Consider the following 20838-nt stretch of genomic DNA (forward strand, 5'->3'; position numbering starts at 1 on the left):
AGTGTTAAGACAGTCAGAATTCTAATTTAACCAGATATAGCAGATATGGAGAATTCTTATTTTTTTTCACATTCCAGGAAATTCTGGATTCCTATTAGTGTCATTCATAACAAATCACAATGTCAAAATTATTACACGTGTGATGACATGATCGATCACATGACTGATATAATTACGCATTTGTGTCATGCATAGAAATCATTGCATTTTCAATATGACATTAAACATTGTTTCTTGTTTACAAACATTGTACAAAACTATTTATTAATAGAAATATTAAAACTATTCAACACCACCGGCAATGCTGCTAGATACAATAGATACAATTATATCTATTGTTATCTATTTTATCTATACAAATAGAAACAATAGATGCAAACCTACGGTAGCCTGCTCCAAATGGGATTGCAGAAAATACAACTTCAGGAACAGAGTTGTCAATACCTGGAATTTATGTATTTATTTATTTGTTTATTTATTTTTATACCGCCCTTCTCCTTAGACTCAGGGCAGTTAACAACATGTTAGCAATAGCACTTTTTAACAGAGCCAGCATATTGTCCCCACAACCCGGGTCCTCATTTTACCCACCTCGGAAGGATGGAAGTGAGCCGGTGATGAGATTTGAACTGTTGACCTGCAGATCTAGCAGTCAGCTTTAGTGGCCTGCAGTACTGTACTCTACCCACTGCGCCATCTCGGCTCATGCACTACCTGAGGTTCTACCTCTAACCACTATCTGTGGTTTCTTCCCCAACCCCCCAAAACTTTAGTATTAGATTGTCTACTGTTGACCTCACTCTATTCCTAAGAGATCTTTAAGGGAGTGGATAAGCGCACCAACAAGGCTACCGTCCCTGTCCTAATGTTCTGTTTTATTCGTATCCATTTCATGTATTTGTAATCGCGTTCATATTTATATTTGTTATCTAATACATGCTTGATGAAACAAACAAACAATAGAGTAATGTTTATATGTTCAATGTTACAACTCCATTTTATATTCATATGTTTATTCATTAAATTTTATTCATTCAATTTTTATGTTGCCTTTCTCCTTAGACTCAGGGCGGCTTACAACATGTTAGCAATAGCCCTTTTTAACAAAGCCAGCATATTGCCCCCACAATCCGGGTCCTCATTTTACCCACCTCGGAAGGATGGAAGGCTGAGTCAACCTTGAATGTTAAAGTTACACACACCCGCAGAACTTTATTTTTAAATGCCTGTTTAAACAAGTATGTGCAATCATTATTCAGTTCACAGCAGTTCATAGATAAGTTAAGAAACTGACATATCTGAAATGAAATTCATTACAAAAGATCTGTCTGTCACTCCAACTTCTGCCTGACTTATAGTTATAACAATTTATTAAACTTGTGTGCCACTCAACAGCGGTTCAAGCATAATTGGCTTCACTAAAAAAGCATTGCATCTGACACAATGTAAAGAGATATGGATGACAGCCTTTTCAGGCAGATGATTCTCATCAAGTAACAAAATACCTTGCCCTTACTCCACAATTGGAAGTCCTTGCTATTCAGTCCTTCTACTGGAAACAATGAGAAATATCTGCAAACCTGTAGGCACATCATGCAGCACATGCGGTGACTCATGATTACCAGTGTTGGTAATGACCTACAAAGCCCTACATGGCATCGGACCAGAATACCTATGGGACCACCTTCTGCTGCACGAATCCCAGTGGCCTATTAGGTCCCACAGAGTTGGCCTTCTCCGGGTCCCGTCGACTAAACAATGTCGACTGGTGGGACCTAGGGGAAGAGCCTTTTCTGTGGGGGCCCCAGCCCTCTGGAATCAACTCCCCCCTGAGATTCAAATTGCCCCACCCTCCTTGCCTCCTGCAAGATGTTGAAGACCCATCTATGCCGCCAGGCATGGGGGGATTAACTTCTCCCCCCACTCTTCTGACTTAAGCGTTTGAGATTGGTGTGACTGTGTAGAATTGCTAGGTTTTTTTAGTAATAATGGGTTTTTAATTTAGTTTTTTAATATTGGATTTGTATTTTATTGTATTACTATTGCTGTTGTGAGCCACTCCGAGTCCTCAGAGAGGACAGCATACAAATCTTTTTTAAAAATAATAATAATAATAATAATAATAATAATAATAATAATAATAATAATAATTATTATTATTATTATTAGCATTCACACCTGTCATTGGCTAGTACAGTGGTACCTCTACCTACGAATGCCTCTACTTAATAACTTTTCTAGATAAGAACCATGTGTTCAAGATTTTTTTGCCTATTTTCAAGAACCATTTTACACTTACAAACCCGAGCCTCCGAAACTGTAACTGGAAAAGGCAGTGAGAAGCTCCGTGGAGCCTCTCTAGGAATCTCCTGGGAGGAAACAGGGCCGGAAAAGGTGGGGAGAAGCCTCTGTGGGACCTTTCTAGGAATTTCCTGGGAGGAAACAGGGCCGGAAAAGGTGGGAAGAAGCCTCCATGGGGCCTCTCTAGGAATCACCCTCCCTATGGTTTTCCCAATTGCACTCATTATTTGCTTTTACATTGATTCCTATGGGAAAAATTGCTTCTTCTTACAAACTTTTCTACTTATGAACCTGGTCATGGAACGAATTAAGTTCGTAAGTAGAGGTATCACTTTATTAGGAGCTACATAAAAATAAAAACAATTATATCAGTGATAGCCCTGATTTCATCCTACCTTCATAGAACTGAAGCATATTTATTCTATTCATAAAGTAGATAGATATTTAAGAGAAAAATCAATGCTGATATAACAATTCCGCACTGTTGTTGTTTTAGTCGTCCAGTCGTTTCCGACTCTTGGTGACTTTTTAGGCAAGTGGTCTCTATGCAACCTTGTCAAGCACAGCTTCTTTCAGCTGTTGGATGTCCATTTTTGTATCAATTTTGATGTTAACCATACAGCGTGTTCTTTGCTTGCCCCTTCTTCGTGTTTTACTAACTATTGTATAGTTTGGGTTTTTTAAAATAATTTTTATTTACATATAAACATTTAAACACTAACGACAGACAATACATTTGCATCTAAACAATATACAATACACACATGAAAATTAAAAGACGAGCATATGGTATATCTCCCCTCCATATGTATAGTTATTGTATACTAACATCATTGTATAATTCCTGAGGACTTGTGTTTAAAAGTTACATTGTGAGCACTCCACCGCTAGATGGCAATAGTGTCTTTTAGGAAGGCTGCCACTGTCCCCTATCAAAAAAAGGTATGTGAAACTACAAAAAAATACCCTTTCAACTAGCTGGGTCCCATAAACATTTTTACTTATCGATATATTCCAGGAACCATAGATTCTTATGCTTCTAAAAAAACTCCTGTGTGACTTGCATCCCTGTCCAGGTTCTCTCCACCATCAAAAATGCTATGTTAAAAAAATCAAGGGAATCTCTGCCAACAGTTGGGAGAGGATGCAAGGAACTCCACTTGTAAGAGGGAGGAAGCTCATTTAACAAGCAGATTTGATGCACAAAGATTCTTGGACTTTTTACATTTATTATTAACAAACAATCATGACTAAAAATGGATTGAACGTGACACCTTAATGACCTTTAAAAAAAAAAATCAAACTTTGTAAGTTTGGGGAATTTCTCCCCCAGCAGCTCGATCAAAATGGTGAACGTTCACACAATGGGTAAAATCAGAGAGAAATGGAAGCACAAACGGAATCATGGTTATGGTCAGCTGCTAAATCTTAAATATTTTGTTGCAAGTACCTCTTATATAAAATATTAAGTAGTCAAATACTACTCTTTAATTTCACTCGCTTGTATGAGAAATGGTATTGTAGATGTGGAGCAAATGTGGAAGGCAGGAAAAAACAAACAGAAAACAAAATACAGAAGCACCCAAAAAAAAATGAACAAGAACAACAAAAATAAATCATCATAAAACCAACAGGTTCAATAACTGAACATTTTTGTTATGAAAACTGTACAGTTTTCTTTCAGAAAGATTTCTTTCCCTTCCTCCTAAAAAATCCTAATCAACCCCCCCCCGCCCCCCTTGCATGTGTGCATGATCCCTTCTGATGGTCATTTGGAAAAATCCTTTCTAAGTGAGCACCTAGAAGCCAAGAGGAATATATGTGACAAATTTCAAATTTGTAGGCTTTACGGTTCTGTAGATTTCGTGATTACAGCGTGAGTAGTATTTGCAGATGGGTGGATGGATGGATGGATGGCAGACAGACAGACAGACAGACAGACAGACAGACAGACAGACAGACAGACAGACAAAGCCTTCTTTATTTAATACATAATTAATTTATGGAGATTGATGCCCTTAATTTAGAGCATATTAAAGAAGAATATGGTTTGCAGTGGTTATTCAGAGCGTAACTGAACTATTTTAGAGATATTTCCTCACGTAAAGCAGGATTCTGTCTAAAACGACTGATTCAAATTCAGAACTTCCTAAAAGACAGATAATGAACCTGCAACAAAAATGGCAGCTTTATTTTCATTTTCTCTGATGTCAAATTTCGTTCTGCTCCTATCCTATTCACCCCTAGAAGTATAACCTCTGCTATACCTATTTCTTTCTCTACTTGGGCCTTAATTGTTATTTTGAATTCTATGCCCTCTCTGTGGTTCTCTAGTGTATATATCAGTAATTACTGTTTCTTGCAGTATTATATATTGTTCTGCCTCACAGTACCCCTTCTGTGGGCCTTTTATTTAATTCCCTGTGTACTCCGTGTTGTATGGACATTTTATGTTACATGCACACCATTATGAATAATATAGTACACATATTTGTAATGCTAATAAATAGTTATTTACTCTCAGTTCATTATGAGGGCAGGCTACACAATCCACATGGGAGAATTAAAGAAGGGAGAGATTTCATCTTCAATCAAAATCCTGGTAGGAGATCACCAGACTGAGTCTGAGGGAGGGGTTAAACAGATCACCAGTCTCCAGTCTCTTTAGATCAGTGTTTTTCAACCAGTGTGCCGTGGCACACTAGTGTACCGCGAGACATGGTCAGGTGTGCCGCGAAGCTCAGAGAGAAAGAAACCAAGAGAGAGAGAGAAAGAAAAGCAAGAGAGAGAAAGAGAAAGAGAGGGAGAGAAGGAGAGAGAGAGAAAGACATAGAGGGACGTAGGGAGAGAGAAAGAGCAAAAAAGAGAGGAAGGAAGAGAAAGAAAGAGGGATGGAGAGAGAGAGAAAGGAAGAGAAAGGAAGGGAGAGAAAGAGGAAGGGAGAAAGAAAGAGAGCGAAGGGGAGGAAGAGAGAGAGATAATTTTTTTGTCCAAACGTTTTTTAGCCGCCCTACCCCCTGCTCAATGTGCCCCAGGGTTTCGTAAATGTAAAAAATGTGCCATGGCTCAAAAAAGGTTGAAAATCACTGCTTTAGATACACAAGAGATCTAAGTCCACCCCCACCTTGAACTCCATTGATTCTTATTTACTGCCATTTTTTTTGACTATTAATAGTTCAGATTTTGTACAGAATAGTAGCCTGCAACAAACCTATATTGCTTTGAACTGTCTTCAGATTTAAATTTGTTTTTCCATACGATCAATTATGCAAAAACTACATATTTAAGGAAGATCCACTACTGCCTAAATATGCCCACTTTGTGAAATCCTTGCATTTCTTTCTCTGGGATTTTATAGACTCATTTTTAGGAAGAAAATACTGTACATGCTTTTGAAGATATCCTAGGATGGTCAATGAGAACCACAATATTTAACTAATTTATAGAGCCGTTTGGCACACAACAAAAGAAAAATGTATGATTTCAAACTTCCGTTCACATTTAGCTGTGAATCAAAATGTCCAGAATCTGAAATGTTTCAATCAAATCAGACTGTTTTCCAAACGATCACTTCAGCATTTGAACTGGGTGGTTGATATATGCCCTAACGGTTAAAAATTACTGTATTTTTTGCTGTATAAGACGCACTTTTTAACCTCAAAAAGATGTGTCACAAAACAGGTGCGTCTTATACATCAAATGTTGGGTGGGGTCAGCAGCAGTGGCGGCTGTCCCCGAGGCCACCCGGCAGTCTGGCGGCTGGAGTGGGTGGCTCGGACACAGGGACGAGTGGGGTGCGTGGCAGCAGCAGCTTCTGAGCAGCGGCGGCGGCTGTCTCTCAGCCGCTTGGGAATTGGAGGCCGGCGGCTTGGCTCCAGGGACGAGTGGAGTGCGTGGCAGCAGCTTCGGAGAAGTGGGAGGGCGTCCCCTCAACACATCCAGCCAGCAGAGGAAGGATGAAGCAGGTCCACACAAGAACGCAGTGTTGCCCATTTGCCTCAGCCTCCATTATAAGCAATGGCAGCGGCAAAAGCAGCAGCCTCCTGTCCTCGCTATGTTGCAAGGAAACGACGTCAAGGCCAAGGAGGAAGTGGCAGCAGCAGCTACAGATGCTTTTGCTTCAAGGCTGGGGAAGAGTTGCAAGCACCGCACTGCTCTCTTCGGTGGCCGGGAGGGGGAAGGAAAGGTGGAAGCTCTCAGTCTCTCCGCGCGATACTAATCTACAAAGGGAGAGAGGAGAACAGGGTACCAGCGGCAGGCAAGGCTGGGGTTTACAATTGAACCGGGCGGTTATCATTATAGGGACAGAGGCAAGCCTGGAAGAAGAAAAGGCAACAGAGGTGGTGAAGCGGGGGGGGGGGATTGAGGGTTGTTTAGGATGAAAGTTGCACAGAGTGGTGGGCAACAGAGAAGCGCCACAGTCAGGTTTTTGCTGGAGCTGGGAGAAGAGGATAAGGAGGAGCTGCCTTGGCCCTTCGGAGACGTGGAGCCAGGCCTTTGTGATCTAGCAATGCAGCAAATAACTCTCGGAGGTGGATCCCAGCAGCGTAGGAATTCTGGGAGTTGAAGACTTAAAGCTGTCAAGTTTGAAGACTAGGGGTTAGGGGTGCAAGGGTTTTCAAACCTGGCAAGTGTAAGGCTTGTGGACTTCAACTCCCATTTCTGAGCTAGCATGACTGGTGGAGGAATTCTGGGAGTTGGAGTCCACAACTCTTGAAGCTGTCAAGTTTAAAGTTTGTAAAAAGTGTACATGTTTTTAAAAAGTATACATGGTTGTAAAAAGTATTCTGCTACACTGGTATTTTATTAAACAATATAATACTACACCATGTGGTTCGGAATACTTTTTTCCTTGTTTTCCTCCTCTAAAATCTAGTTGCGTCTTATACACCAGTGCATCTTATACACCGAAAATACGGTAAGTTCTTTAAAAAAAAACCAATAAGGTATTTTAATAGGTAAAATATGAATTCCTTATGTACATCCCTACAAAAAATATTTGGTCTATATGAATATCTGTACTTTATTTCTTGATATAGTTTTTAAAACAGTAGTTTAGAACGAGGTACTAAGATACTATCTCTTCAAATATTTTATGAGCTAGGAATATTTGCAACCTAAAATGACATTCAGTATCGGTAATAACCAAATTTTTACTTAACTCATTTTGCTCCAAATCATACCTAAAATAGGAGGCAAAAGCTCCTAATCTTTCATCTCCCTCTCATTGCACTATACCTTCATCTGCTCTTGGTTGGCAAGGAAAGCTAATTTGGCTACAATTATCAAGCTTTTATCTTATGCTACATGGGCACTCAGACATGAAACAGTGGGCATTGCAAAGCAATGTGGCTAATGCATCTCCCTTTTACCATATGTGCTTGCTATCATGCCAGAAGACAGTCGAGCAATGCCAATTTGATTATAAACTCAGTTCTCCTTAGATTATAGTGAGGGCAGCATCTACTCGGTGCCAAAGAAAAGTCTAAAATCTCTGCCAACGAAACATGGTATCTGCATACATTTGCATACATTTGCACAGCTAGGTATTTCTCTTTTGCTTCCAAGTGTCAGACTCTGAAAAAGCAGAAGAAAGTAAGAAGACTGAACACTTATTATTTGTGGCATAAAATAAGAGAGAGATAAAAGGAATGAATTGAAGGATAAAGATGGCAAAAAAAATTAACCTAGCTGAAGTCACAAGACATTTACTGAATCACGACTGATTAATTAATGCTTACAATTTAAATGGATTTTGGAAGTGTAAACCTGAAATTTACCTCTAAAATTGCCTTTTTACCTAAAGGTTGATTCTGATAATTAATTTAATGGTCAGGATACATCTCAGGACCCATGTAATTTTAATTTTTCCCCCTCCAGAATCATGGTTCCATACATTTTAGTCTTTCCCAGTTTCTCAGCTTTTTTGTTCAACACCTGGAATTCTAGCTTGCTGCTTGGCAGACCTAAATAAAGTTTCCTTTCATCCATACTTTGCATCCAATCTCCAGCTGTTAAATTAACACAATAGCTCCTCCAGATAAAGGAGCAGGGTGAGACAGCTGCTCCTACAGCTCGGACTTTATTATAAGCACATGTCTGTTCTAACAACAGGCTCCAGAGATGGTAGGCTCAACTCATCCTTACCTACAAAAGCTTCAAAAGTGCATTTTAGTAATTAACCTGTCAAGGAAGAGCCTCCTGTAAAGACTGGTTGACTCTATGATGCCATCACTGTCTTCCATTTTACCTTAAATGCTCCAAATTTTCAGTGTTCTAGGTCTAGGATCTAAGTGACACTGCAGTGTTTTACTTTTTCTGCATAATATTTTACCATCCCAGCAAACACATAAACTATACATAGATCCATTTACTTAACACACCCAGAACACATAGAAATATATTTAGGGGCGTGTTCTAAATTCTAAATATATTCCTTAAATTAAGTGATAGATAGATAGATAGATAGATAGATAGATAGATAGATAGATAGATAGATAGATAGATAGATAGATTCAAGTTTCAAGTTTTATTGGATTTATATGCCGCCCCTCTCCGAAAACTCGGGGCGGCTAACAACAATCATGAAAATATACAATAAAATCCAATACTAAAAGCAAATTAAAACCCCTTAATATATAAAAACCAAACATACATACAAACATACCATGTATACAGTTGTAACGGCCTAGGGGGAGAAAAAAGTCTTAATTCCCCCATGCCTGGCGGCAGAGGTGGGTTTTAAGTAGCTTAGGAAAGGCAAGGAGGGTGGGGGCAATTCTAATCTCTGGGGGGAGTTGGTTCCAGAGGGCCGGGGCCGCCACAGAGAAGGCTCTTCTCCTGGGTCCTGCCAAGCAGCATTGTTTAGTTGACGGGACCCGGAGAAGACCCACTCTGTGGGACCTAACTGGCCGCTGGGATTCGTGCGGCAGAAGGCGGTCCCTGAGGTAATCTGGTCCGGTGCCATGAAGGGCTTTATAGGTCATAACCAACACTTTGAATTGTGACCGGAAACTGATCGGCAACCAATGCAGACTGCGGAGTGTTGGTGTGACATGGGCATATTTAGATAGATAGATAGATAGATAGATAGATAGATAGATAGATAGATAGATAGATAGATAGATAGATAGATAGATAGATAGATAGACAGACAGAGAGAGAGAGAGAGAGAGAGAGAGAGAGAGAGAGAGAGAGAGAGAGCCTTCCGTGGAATAACGTGCCTAAAATCATTTCCCCATGTGCTCATAACAAAAAAGATATCCTTCAGTTCATATGGAATACATTTTCCCCTATACAAATTATACTTCAGTGTAGAAACAAACATAAAAAATGAAGCAGTCCTACAGTTTTCTACCTGTTGCATGGAATTTATAAACTCTTCTGTGGTAAGAAAACAATGAAATCCAGTAATTAAGAAGACTGAATGTTTTGGTTTCAGGGGGCATGAACATAGATACCTGCCTTTTGGAGATGTTTTAAATCTCTATTATATCTACAGCAAGTATATATTATAAATGTAGCATGCACTACTTTGTATCATTCAATAGGCAAGATTATTTTACTGCACAAATACTATGAAAATATATAGAAAACTGTATAAAGTACAGTTAATTATTCAACATATGTAGCTGCTCTAAATTCATATGAATTTTATGTCTCATAAGAAGCCCAGCTATAATACAGTATGGTAAATTTTCTCTTGTCACTGTTTTCAACCTAACCTCATTACTGTTCCCAAAGCAGCGTGAACAACTACGTAAAATAACAGAAATTACAATTCTAAAAAAAGGAAAACACATGGCATACTACAGCACAAAACTACAATAAAATTAAGCAATATAAAAGCCTAAGGCATTTTGTTTATTCAAATAATTTACTTTAAATAAGCACCTCATTCTACTACAACAAAAAGGGCATATCACTTTTATAGTGGATAATCAAGCAAACATTATGTATTCCTTCTATTTGTACCCCATTTTTCCTGTAAAGGGCTCAGGAATATGTACACTATCTATAGTTTTAACTTCACAAACATTTTAAAAAGTAGAACTGAGACGATATTATGTGACTGGTATGAGATCAGCAAAGAGTCACAACTGAGCTCCATGATCCAGTTTTAACTCTTAAAGTGGGACCTGCATGATGCTGGTAAATTACAATTATTATTATTATTATTATTATTATTATTATTATTATTATTATTATTATTTATTGGATTTGTATGCCGCCCCTCTCCGGAGACTCGAGACGGCTAACAACAATGATAAAAAACAACATGTAACAATCCAATTTAATAAAACAACTAAAAACCCTTATTATAAAAACCAAACATATACACAAACATACCATACATAACTTGTAATGGCCTAGGGGAAGGAATATCCTAACTTCCCCATGCCTGCCGACAAAGGTGGGTCTTGAGTAATTTGCGGAAGTCAAGGAGGGTGGGGGCCGTTCTAATCTCTGGGAGGAAGTTGATTCCAGAGGGTTGGGGCCACCACAGAGAAGGCTCTTCCCCTGGGGCCCGCCAAACGACATTGTTTGGTCGACCGGACCCGGAGAAGGCCAACTCTGTGGGACCTTATCGGCCGCTGGGATTCGTGCGGTAGAAGGCGGTTCCGGATGTATTCTGGCCCAATGCCATGTAGGGCTTTAAAGGTCATTACCAACACTTTGAATTGTGACCGGAAACCGATTGGCAGCTAGTATTCTTGTCCATAGTCATGCTATTTGGATACTAGGTGTTATAGCTCAGCATATAGATCAGGAGTGTCAAACTCAATTTCATTGAGGGCCATATCAAGGTTGCACTTGACCTCGGGGGGGGGGGGGGGGGGGGCGGGGGGGGAAATGGCCATCTTGGTATCACTTGTGTCAGGGGCGCCTATGGTAGTCTGAGCACTCTGCCAGTGAAAATGGGCTCCCGACCTTTGTTTTTGGCTGCGACAACCTTTGCCAGGAAAAAGGGAGCTTCGAAGGACTGTGTGCAGCCCTCCCAAGCTCTACTTTCACTACCAGAAGCACCATGAGCCTGTCCTTCGCTCTTTGCAGGGTGACCCTGTGGGCCAGATCTAAGCACCCCATAGGCCAGATCCGGCCCATGGTCTTTGAGTTTGACAGCCCTGATCTAGAAGAATATAATTCCTGACCCCGATCTAAGCACAATTTCATCCGACACATCAAAATGCACAACAACACATATATAACTGTACATACTTGTACTCAAGGCTTGTGTCGAAGCAGCAATCTTCTAATGCATCCAGAGACTTCATCAACAGGAGATTCATTTGTTTGTCAGCTACATCACTAGGGAAGGAAGAGTAGTGTTAATATATCCCAGTGATACTTTTCCCTACATTGTAAGTCATATAAATTATTACAGTGTTTCCTAATGTAAAAACCAATTGTCTATTATTATTTATTCTTCTCCAGTCTAATACAAGTTAACATTTTGCATCCAAGGGCAACAGAACTATTATATATGCACACAAACAGAAACATGCTAACTACACAACATACAATGTGATGTAATAAGGGGAGGGTTGGTGCATTCCAAAGGAATAAGAGGCAACTAAGTCCAGATCTTATGTATGGAAGAAAGAGGATGAAGACAGGACCTCCCTAATCATTCGCAAAATATATTGTTAATGCAGACACTGAAGTCTTCAGTCTGGCAACACTTTTTCTATAGGTAAGGAACTCAACTTGGAAGAATCACGTGTCATTGTTTTTGAGATACACACACATCTCCAAAAGTAGCATCTGTCATATTAAGAGCGTACCAATGGGAAGTGTTGCTAACTTCTCTTTCTTCTCTTTTGATTTCTGACAGACATCTCTCAAAAGACCAAAAGAGAGAGAACTTCCTTATCCCTGGACTCCATTCTTTGTGCAACAGAAGCTTTAAAGGATGAAATGATAGGATTTATAATAAATTTCTAGACAAACTTGTCTTTCCATCTGATTTTACTACAAAGTATACGTAAGACTAATTTAGATTGCACTGAGTATGTGCAAATCTATTTCCTTTCAACTCTCCTCACATTCAGTATTGTAGCCAAATAATCTAAAGAGTTATAGAAAACAGAACCAGTTTTATTTTTAAAATGACGCTATAGAGCACTGCAGATCAGAACAACTAGACTAGGACAGTTTTTTTTCCAAATCGCACAACACTGTCAAATAATTTACTAAGACTGTATTACTATTATTCTTCTCTTCCTTACTAGTATCGATCACTTCCCATTTATTATTATAACCATGTTGCTTGTATCTTTAAATTATATTGTTTTTATTTGTTTCTAGTAGTAACCTTGACTATCACTAAGTGTATCTTTTTATTCTTGATGAATGTATTTTATTCTCCTTATGTACACTGATAGCACATACACACATATGACAAATTCCTTGTGTGTCCAATCACACTTGGCCAATAAAGAATTCTATTCTATTCTATTCTCTGTCTTATCAGTTTCAAAAATAGCAACTTTCTTTAAAATGTATGTTTCCTTTTTCTGCTGGAACCATCGAAGCCTGCACCTTTGTATGGTAAGTCTCTCAATGAAAAAAACCCACTGTGACTTAAGATACAGACACAAATAGAATGGATGGAAAGATGGATATTTGGGGAAATTATGATGAGTAATTACTTAGTTCCATATTACACAATACTGTGGTATCTTTGCTCCCATGTACAATGCACTGATGTAATTTTGTCTATTTCTTTTTAAATTGCTTTTAAATTAATTGCTCCTATAGTGTATTTTCCTATTAGTTTTTCAACAATGTTGGAAAATATATATATAACTGAAATCTCCTGCTATATTAGAACAGGTAGTCCTCAACTTACAACAATTCACTTAGTGACCTTTTGAAGTTTGTTTGTTTGTTTATTTTATTTGTTTGTTTGTTTGTTTGTTTGTTTGTTTGATTGATTGATTTTTATGCTGCCCTTCTCCTTAGACTCAGGGTGGCTTACAACATGTTAGCAATAGCACTTTTTAAACAGAGCCAGCATATTGCCTCCACAATCCGGGTCCTCATTTTACCCACCTCGGAAGGATGGACGTCTAAGTCAACCTTGAGCCGGGGATGAGATTTGAACCGCTGACCTACAGATCTACAGTCAGCTTCAGTGGCCTGCAGTACAGCAGTCTATCTGCTGCACCACCCCGGCTCTTACAAGTTACAATGAGACTGAAAAAAGTGACTGATGACCATTTTTCAGATTTACGACCGTTGCAGTATCCCATGGTTATATCGTTTACATTCAGATTATTGACAACTGACTCATATATATGACGGTTGCAGTGTCCCTGGGTCATGTAATCACCTTTTGCAACCTTCTGAGAAGCAAAGCCAATGGGAAAACCAGATTCACTTAACAACCATGTTACTAATTTAACAACTTTTACTTAACAAATGTGGCAACATAAATTTTGGGCTCAATTACAGTCATAAGTTGAGGACTACCCATAATCACTTTTAAGCAAAATGACATGAGAGAGCAAAATATATTCATTTCAAATATTAGTAGATGCACCTAGTTTTGAAGTACTGTATATTGAATATCCAAATAGAAAATAAAGTTACAATTCAATGTGGCAAACAAACAATATGGGAATTTTAAAAAGTTTACTCAACTCAATTTTCTTCTCCAAATACCAAGTTTGATTATTACTAATTTTAATACAGGTAGCCAGCGTTCCCTGTAAGCTGTACACGTGTGTGCGCGCGCCACCCAAAATAACCCCCGCGTACCCTTTTCCACGGGCGCGCGCTCCCCATCCCTCTCCCAGCCCGCAGGGGGGAGGGCGGGGAAGTGCCGGCAATAGAAGGGAAGGCAGCCGCCCCTGCCTCCCCACGGTGCCTCCGGCCCCCTCGCACCCCTGGCCCCTTGGCCCTGTCCCCCGCCTGCCTGATCCTCCCCTCTCCTCCTCCGCCACCTCCTGCCTTGGGGCGTGACTTCCCCCGCGGCGGTGGCGGCTGCGGCTTCTCGGGATGAAAGCGCTCCCAGCCAGGGGGCTGCGAGAGAGGGCTTTCTCCATGCGCTTCGGGAATGCCCGCCCCGCCCCTCTCGCAGCCCCTTCACTGGGAGAGCTTTCGTCCCAGACTTCCAGCAAGGGGGCTGCAGTAGAGGCAGGGCAGGCGTTCCTGAAGCGCTCGGAGAAAGCGCTCTCGCAGCCCCCTCGCCGTCGGTGCCTCCGTTCCGGAGCTTCGCCTCACAGCTGATCACCCTGCCGCCACCCCACGGCTACTGCCCAATGCCGCTGCTGAGAGAAAGAGAGAAAGGGGGGGGAGAGAGATAGCAAGAGAGAGAAGAGAAAGAAAGCAAGAGAGAGAGAGAAAGAAAACAAGAGAGAAAGAGAGAGAGAGATGAAAGGGGGGAGAGAGAGATAGCAAGAGAGAGAAGAGAAGAGAAAGAAAGAGAGATAGAAAGAAAGAGTGAGAGAGAAAGAAAGCAATAGAGAGAAAGAAAATGAGAGAGAGAGAGAAAGAGAGAGAGAGAGAGAAATGAATCTTGATTTAAAGCATATGGTAAAAAGCACCCAAATAATAACAGAGAGAAAAAACCCCAGCCGTTTGTATGTGTGTGTGAACTCTTGAACCATTTCCAATAGCTCACCTGTTATTGGAAATGGTTCAAGAGTTCACACACACACACACACACACACACAAGGGGGGAGGAGACAGGGATGGAAAAAGAGGAGAAGATAGTAATAAAATAGATTTTGGTTTAGTTTTATTAATAATTTCTTTTAATAAAAAAAGAAGGGAATTTTTTTCTTATTTTTTTATTTATTTATTTATTTATTTATTTATTTATTCACTCATTCATTCATTCATTCTATGCTGCCCAGTCCCAAAGGGACTGTCGCTCAGACACTATACTTTTCCGGCCACACCGGAAAAAAATTAGAGTGAACATTGCAGGTAGCTGTGTCAAACCCTTTCATTTTGAGATTGAAATAATGCAGAATTTTCTCTTATTTTCTAAACAAAAATAATGCTGCTTTACATGATGCCCATCAAGCCCTTCTTGGGATAAGAATGTAAAATCTGGATTGGATGGGAAGCAAGTCAGTTTTGCTATTGTTGCTCGTTATACGAAACATATCAAAATGATCCAGTATTGGAATACTAAGAAAGCCGTATCCAATCTGGCGCCATCCAAATGTTTGACATTTTACAGTAGAACCTCTGGTCATGACCATAATTTATTCCATAACTTTGGCCGCAACCTGATTTGGTAATGACCTCAACTTAATTTTGGAAATTTGGCAGTTACAAAAAAAAATGGAGCAGAAGGAGAAATTTTAAAACCCATTTGGCTGTGGTCAGAAGTGTTCCTAGCCAGAGATTCTACTATATATGATTTCCAGTCAGCAAGATAACAATAATGCTGCCTAGGGACAATGGGCTGTAACAATACACATCTGGAGGAAACTAGAGGTTGAAAAAAGCTTAACTTTACTATGTGGGTTAAGACCTTTGATTTTATTTTTGTAGAAAAGTCCACATTGAAGGTGCTTTCCCACTGTGAATGTAACTGTGAATGATCATATGCTGCAACATTCTACCTGTCAATGACTACTTCAGCTTCAATTGCAACAACACAAGAGCATGCAACAGATTCAAACTTAATATTAACCACTCCAAACTTGACTGTAAAAAATATGACTTCAGCAACCGAGTTGTCGAAGCGTGGAACTCATTACCTGACTCAGTAGTGTCAACCCCTAACCCCCAACATTTTTCCCTTAGACTATCCTCGATTGACCTCTCCAGGTTCCTTAGAGGTCAGTAAGGGGCGTGCATAAGTGCACCAGTGTGCCTTCTGTCCCCTGTCCAATTGTCTCTCCTTATCTCATTTATCTTTTCTTCCTTTCAAATATGTTCACTGATACTTTTATATCTTTTCTTCTATTCTTTTCTTTATTTATATTATTACATATCTATTCTCTTCAATGTGTATTATGTATTGGACAAAATAAATAAATAAAATAAATAAACCCATGAGGAGGCCTCAGACACCACTGCAATCTTGCAGAAAGGGAAAGCAATCAGTCACATGGCAGTGAAATTACTGGAAAAAGAAAGAAGATGAGAGAACAAGGAAGTAGTTCAAAACGAAAGCATCTTGCAGGAATTGTGAAGTGCAGAAGGCTGACTATGTTGCTCTGCATAATCTGAATATCTAGCACGGGAGGAAGGAAAAGTTATTTGCACACCTGCCATAGGATGGAATTCATACCTGACTTTCTCTTCGCATAACCGTGAAATAAACATCCCCAGTGCAAGGCTCATGTGGATTTGAACAGCCTGAGACTCATCTGCATTTGGTTTCCCAGGTAACATGGCAATCAGTAAATTCAGGACTTCCTCAACCCTTTCCTTGTTGGATACAATAAAAACCGGCACCAAGAGAGACAAAGAGGTTGCTGCGCAGGAACGAGCAATCGCACTTGCGGTATTTTCACCAGAGTAGGATTTCTAGGACACAAAAGAAAAGTCCCAAAGATTCTTAGTTTTTATCCTTTTTTCCGCGTATAAAAAGATTCGTACCCATCTAGGAGAGCAAAAGGAAGATATAATAATGATTTAGACAGTGTGACTCTGCATACCTTTGCCTTTTATTTGGTAACACTGAAATAAGCTTTAGTTGAGGAAAACAAAAACAAATCTGTATTTTCTAAAATATAGAACTATAAATTAAAATTACTAATTCATTGTCTAACTTTATTGGAATTTCCTGAGCAAGCAGGAGAGGAGGAAGAGAGAATCAACATCAATAAAAGCAGTACGTGAAAAAGAAAATAATATGTAATAGTTGCAGAAACATCAATACTAAATGCAAAGAAACTAAACACCTTAATAATTAATACACATTTCAGTGTATTAATTTCTTAAAGTGTATAAACACACCTAGACTAACCTGTCAGTTTGTAAGTACTATGTTCATAACAATTAAATGTACAGTCTCAAAGGAAGAAATATCCTGAAATCTTAAAGCTCACTAACTATGATTAGTGTCTTACTTTCAATGGGATTTACTTTTGAATACATATCTATAGGACTGATCATCAAAATCCACAAATTATTATATTTCCCTCAAGGCAACATTACCATGGCTAAATTACATAGAGAAGCACATTTTGCATAATGAGAAAAAAGAAAGCAACTGGAACAACAGAACAGTGTGAAGTCAAGTGGCATTTATTTCAAAGCAGTGAAATCAGTCACATTTGTAAAAAAAAAAAAAAATAGAACCCATACGGTTTATAGGTGGATTTATAAAAATACAAGGGAAGTTAGAGGAAAAACAGTCCTGCTGGGGATTAAGGAATTATGCCTTGGGAATTATTTTTAGCACACAATTCAGATAACTACCTATCAAATGAACCTGTTTGGGAACAATTCAAGATTTTTCATTTCATTCAATTAACTGCATAGAAAAAACAAAACAGCAAGTTAAGTTATAGAAAGATAGTAAGATAAAAGAATCCTTTAAAAATTAGAAAGGAAAACATAGTACATAGAGAAGGTCTTCATGGACATTCATAAATGTTCTACATAAGCATTTCAATGACTGCTGGCCATATTTCATTATAATCACCCATAACTAATTTATGCTGATAAGTGATTCGTTTGTAAACTGTTAACATCAATTCTGCAGACCATTCAGTGGTTGGAGTTATATTTTATCTTCGCAGTGCTTAAGAATAAGACTAACCATTATAAGCAAGAGAATCAACTTTCTTTATTCGGAAATTTCTGTACAATAGAAATATACTCCAAAAGAATATGAATATCTGAGATTATTAAAACTTGTCTCAACGCTGAGTTAATATATGTAATAGCTTCTTCTACAACCTGCAAATCAAAAGGTTGAGAAAGGCTACCCCATCATATTTCCACCATCCACAATTGCCAAGCCACTTAGATGAGTCCATGGCTCCTTGGGAAAATCTGCAATTAGTTATTTGCTGGACCTTTCCAGCAGAAAGTCAGGAAAGAAAAGAAAGGAAAATGGTGCCCCCATTCACTTCTGTATAAAAGCCTCTGTACAAAAGGATAGCTGTCTTATTTAACTGAAGTAACATGTGGAATGTCATTACCCTAGAATAGATGAGAATGCAAGTGCTGCCTCTTCTGTTCCTGTCCTTCCTATCAGTTCCACGACTTTGTGGGGAGGCACAGCCTATGTTCATAATGTACACAGGGAGGTTTATTAAAAAGAACTACAGAAGCAGCAGAAGGGAGAGAAGAGAGAGAGTGAGACCAAGTGACCAGAGCCCAAAGCAGAAAAGCTAACTGCATGTAAATCTACACGTTCATTCCACCTCCCATAAATCAGAAGAATTAAATCCTGGGGGAAAACATCCGATGTGAACCTATATGAATGTTCACCTCCTATAAGATGAATGGGTTCTGCAGTGCAGTTTTTTTTTGCTCCAGGGTTCCCTTGAGTGCCCATTCATTCTAAAGAAGTAGGTTATTAGTAATTTACACCTAATTGGAGATATATTATTAAAACAATTCTATGAAACTATACATGAAAAATTATTATTTTTTTAGTTTCATTTGACTGACATTATAAGTTAACTGACAACGGCACCTGAATTTGGTCTTTCTCTCTCACACACCCAATGAAATTGCCAGAACACTGTTGCGTCATCCCTTGAGTGCAGTCTTTTGTAACAAGATAGTCTCCTTCACAGCATGGAAGACGTGATATCAAAGATTCCAAAGAAAGGGCCGGAGATTAACATACCATTTTTAGAGAGATAATTTCAATGTTGCCAGCCATGTATATTTTTTTCCTTAAAGTGCTCTAACTTACAAAGTTAAGAGACTAAATGCTGTTCACGCTTTGTTATCAACCATTTTGATCCTCCTATTGTGCTCATCCCATTCATTCAGACTCCTCCTTAGTTCACTAAAACACAATTTTAAAGCTGCATTGTACTTATGCTCCCCAAAAAGCTATGCCTTTTCTGTCTATAACTGACCAGAATGATATACAACCTTTCCATCTTTTATACTTGAGCAGTTACAAATTGGTAGTCACTATCTATGACAAAGATAATTCATCTTTCAGTGGTCAGGGGCCACAAATTAGAAGACAAGGATCACAGTCAGCATGCAACTGAGATGATAATACAGTGTTCCCTCGATTTTTGCGGGTTCGAACTTCGCGAATAGCCTATACCACGGTTTTTTAAAAAATATTAATTAAAAAATACTTCACGGTTTTTTCCCTATACAACGGTTTTTCCCACCCGATGACGTCATATGTCATCGCCAAACTAATAATTTTTGCAAATAAATAACAAAACAAATAATTATTGTTAATAAATAATTATGTTTATAAATATCAGGATCACTAAGTGTCTTATTCAGTGGTGAGTACCAGTAATAGTGGTGAGTAAATGGTTATTAAGGGAATGGGAAATGGTAATTTAGGGGTTTAAAGTGTTAAGGGATGGCTTGTGATACTGTCCATAGCCAAAAATGGTGTATTTACTTCCGCATCTCTACTTCGCGGAAATTCGACTTTCGCAGGCGGTCTCGAAACGCATCCCCCATGGAAATCGAGGGAACACTGTATCACAAAAGTTGATTATGGTAGAATTTTGAGAAGATTCCAGGCCTGATGTTTTTTGGTAGGGCAAAGCTCTAAAGATAATTACATGATTGCTTTATTCTGTTATTTATTTATATGTAAGCTACCCAAATTTTATTTACATTTTTATGCCATCCATCTCTCGACCAAGAAACTCTGAGTAGCTTACATAACCATAACTAACAGAGTAAAGCGATTGTAGGGTTACAACATTAGAAATTAAAAGCTAAAATGTTAAAATTAATATTAAAACAGATTTTTAAAAACCCAATGCATATATAAGGTTGGCGTGAGTTCTACTACTAACTACCTTTAAAACGATAGGCTTCCATTGGGGTGGTCGTGCCAGTTGGCAAAGCCAGGTTTTCAGACTCTTTCAGAAATTCATGAAGTTAGGGGCAAATGTCAACTTGGAGGACATATTCCAAACATAGCTGGCCATGTTCTGCCCCAGCTATGGACCAGAAAGAATGTAGTGCACACATGCAGTTTGTTCAAACCTATGTTCACTCAATTAATGACTATTAATAATCTTGCTTAGTAGTTGACACACACACACACACACACACACACACATTTTATTTAAATTTGTTAAAGCAGTCTTTTGCTGAAAAATCAGGCATTAACAGCTAGCATAAGTCCATAAAGTCATAAATTAAGTCTAAGCAATTAGTCCTGGATATCTCAAGAGGCTTACAAGGGTTGGCAAAATGCCTAGAAGTAGTCCGGAGGGGAAAAAAGCCAAAACAGATAAGCTGAGCTGACATTTTCAGACGGAGGCACCTGTACAAACAAACGTTGTTTCCTGCAGAGTTTTTGCTATCATCATCATCCCTTAAGTAGGCTAGGGGAGTGGCCAATTAGCCCCAAGCCTTAATCCCAAGAAGACCTCCTCCTGAGGAACCATT

At 39.0% G+C, this 20838-nt stretch overlaps 1 protein-coding gene across 2 annotated transcripts in view; it reads right to left on the minus strand.

Moving 5' to 3' along the window:
• The window catches only part of FOCAD (focadhesin), a 200309-nt gene that overhangs the window by 26794 nt on the left and 152677 nt on the right, over nucleotides 1-20838 (minus strand). For both annotated transcript variants that reach the window (XM_070742518.1, XM_070742519.1), the window contains exons 27-28: nucleotides 16559-16797; nucleotides 11521-11610 (exon numbers count right to left, since the gene is read on the minus strand). In XM_070742518.1, coding sequence (XP_070598619.1) covers nucleotides 11521-11610; nucleotides 16559-16797 — 329 coding nt within the window. The remainder of the gene's footprint in view (nucleotides 1-11520; nucleotides 11611-16558; nucleotides 16798-20838) is intronic.

This window comes from Erythrolamprus reginae, chromosome 2 (genome assembly GCF_031021105.1).
Source record: "Erythrolamprus reginae isolate rEryReg1 chromosome 2, rEryReg1.hap1, whole genome shotgun sequence".
Classification (NCBI taxonomy): domain Eukaryota; kingdom Metazoa; phylum Chordata; class Lepidosauria; order Squamata; family Dipsadidae; genus Erythrolamprus; species Erythrolamprus reginae.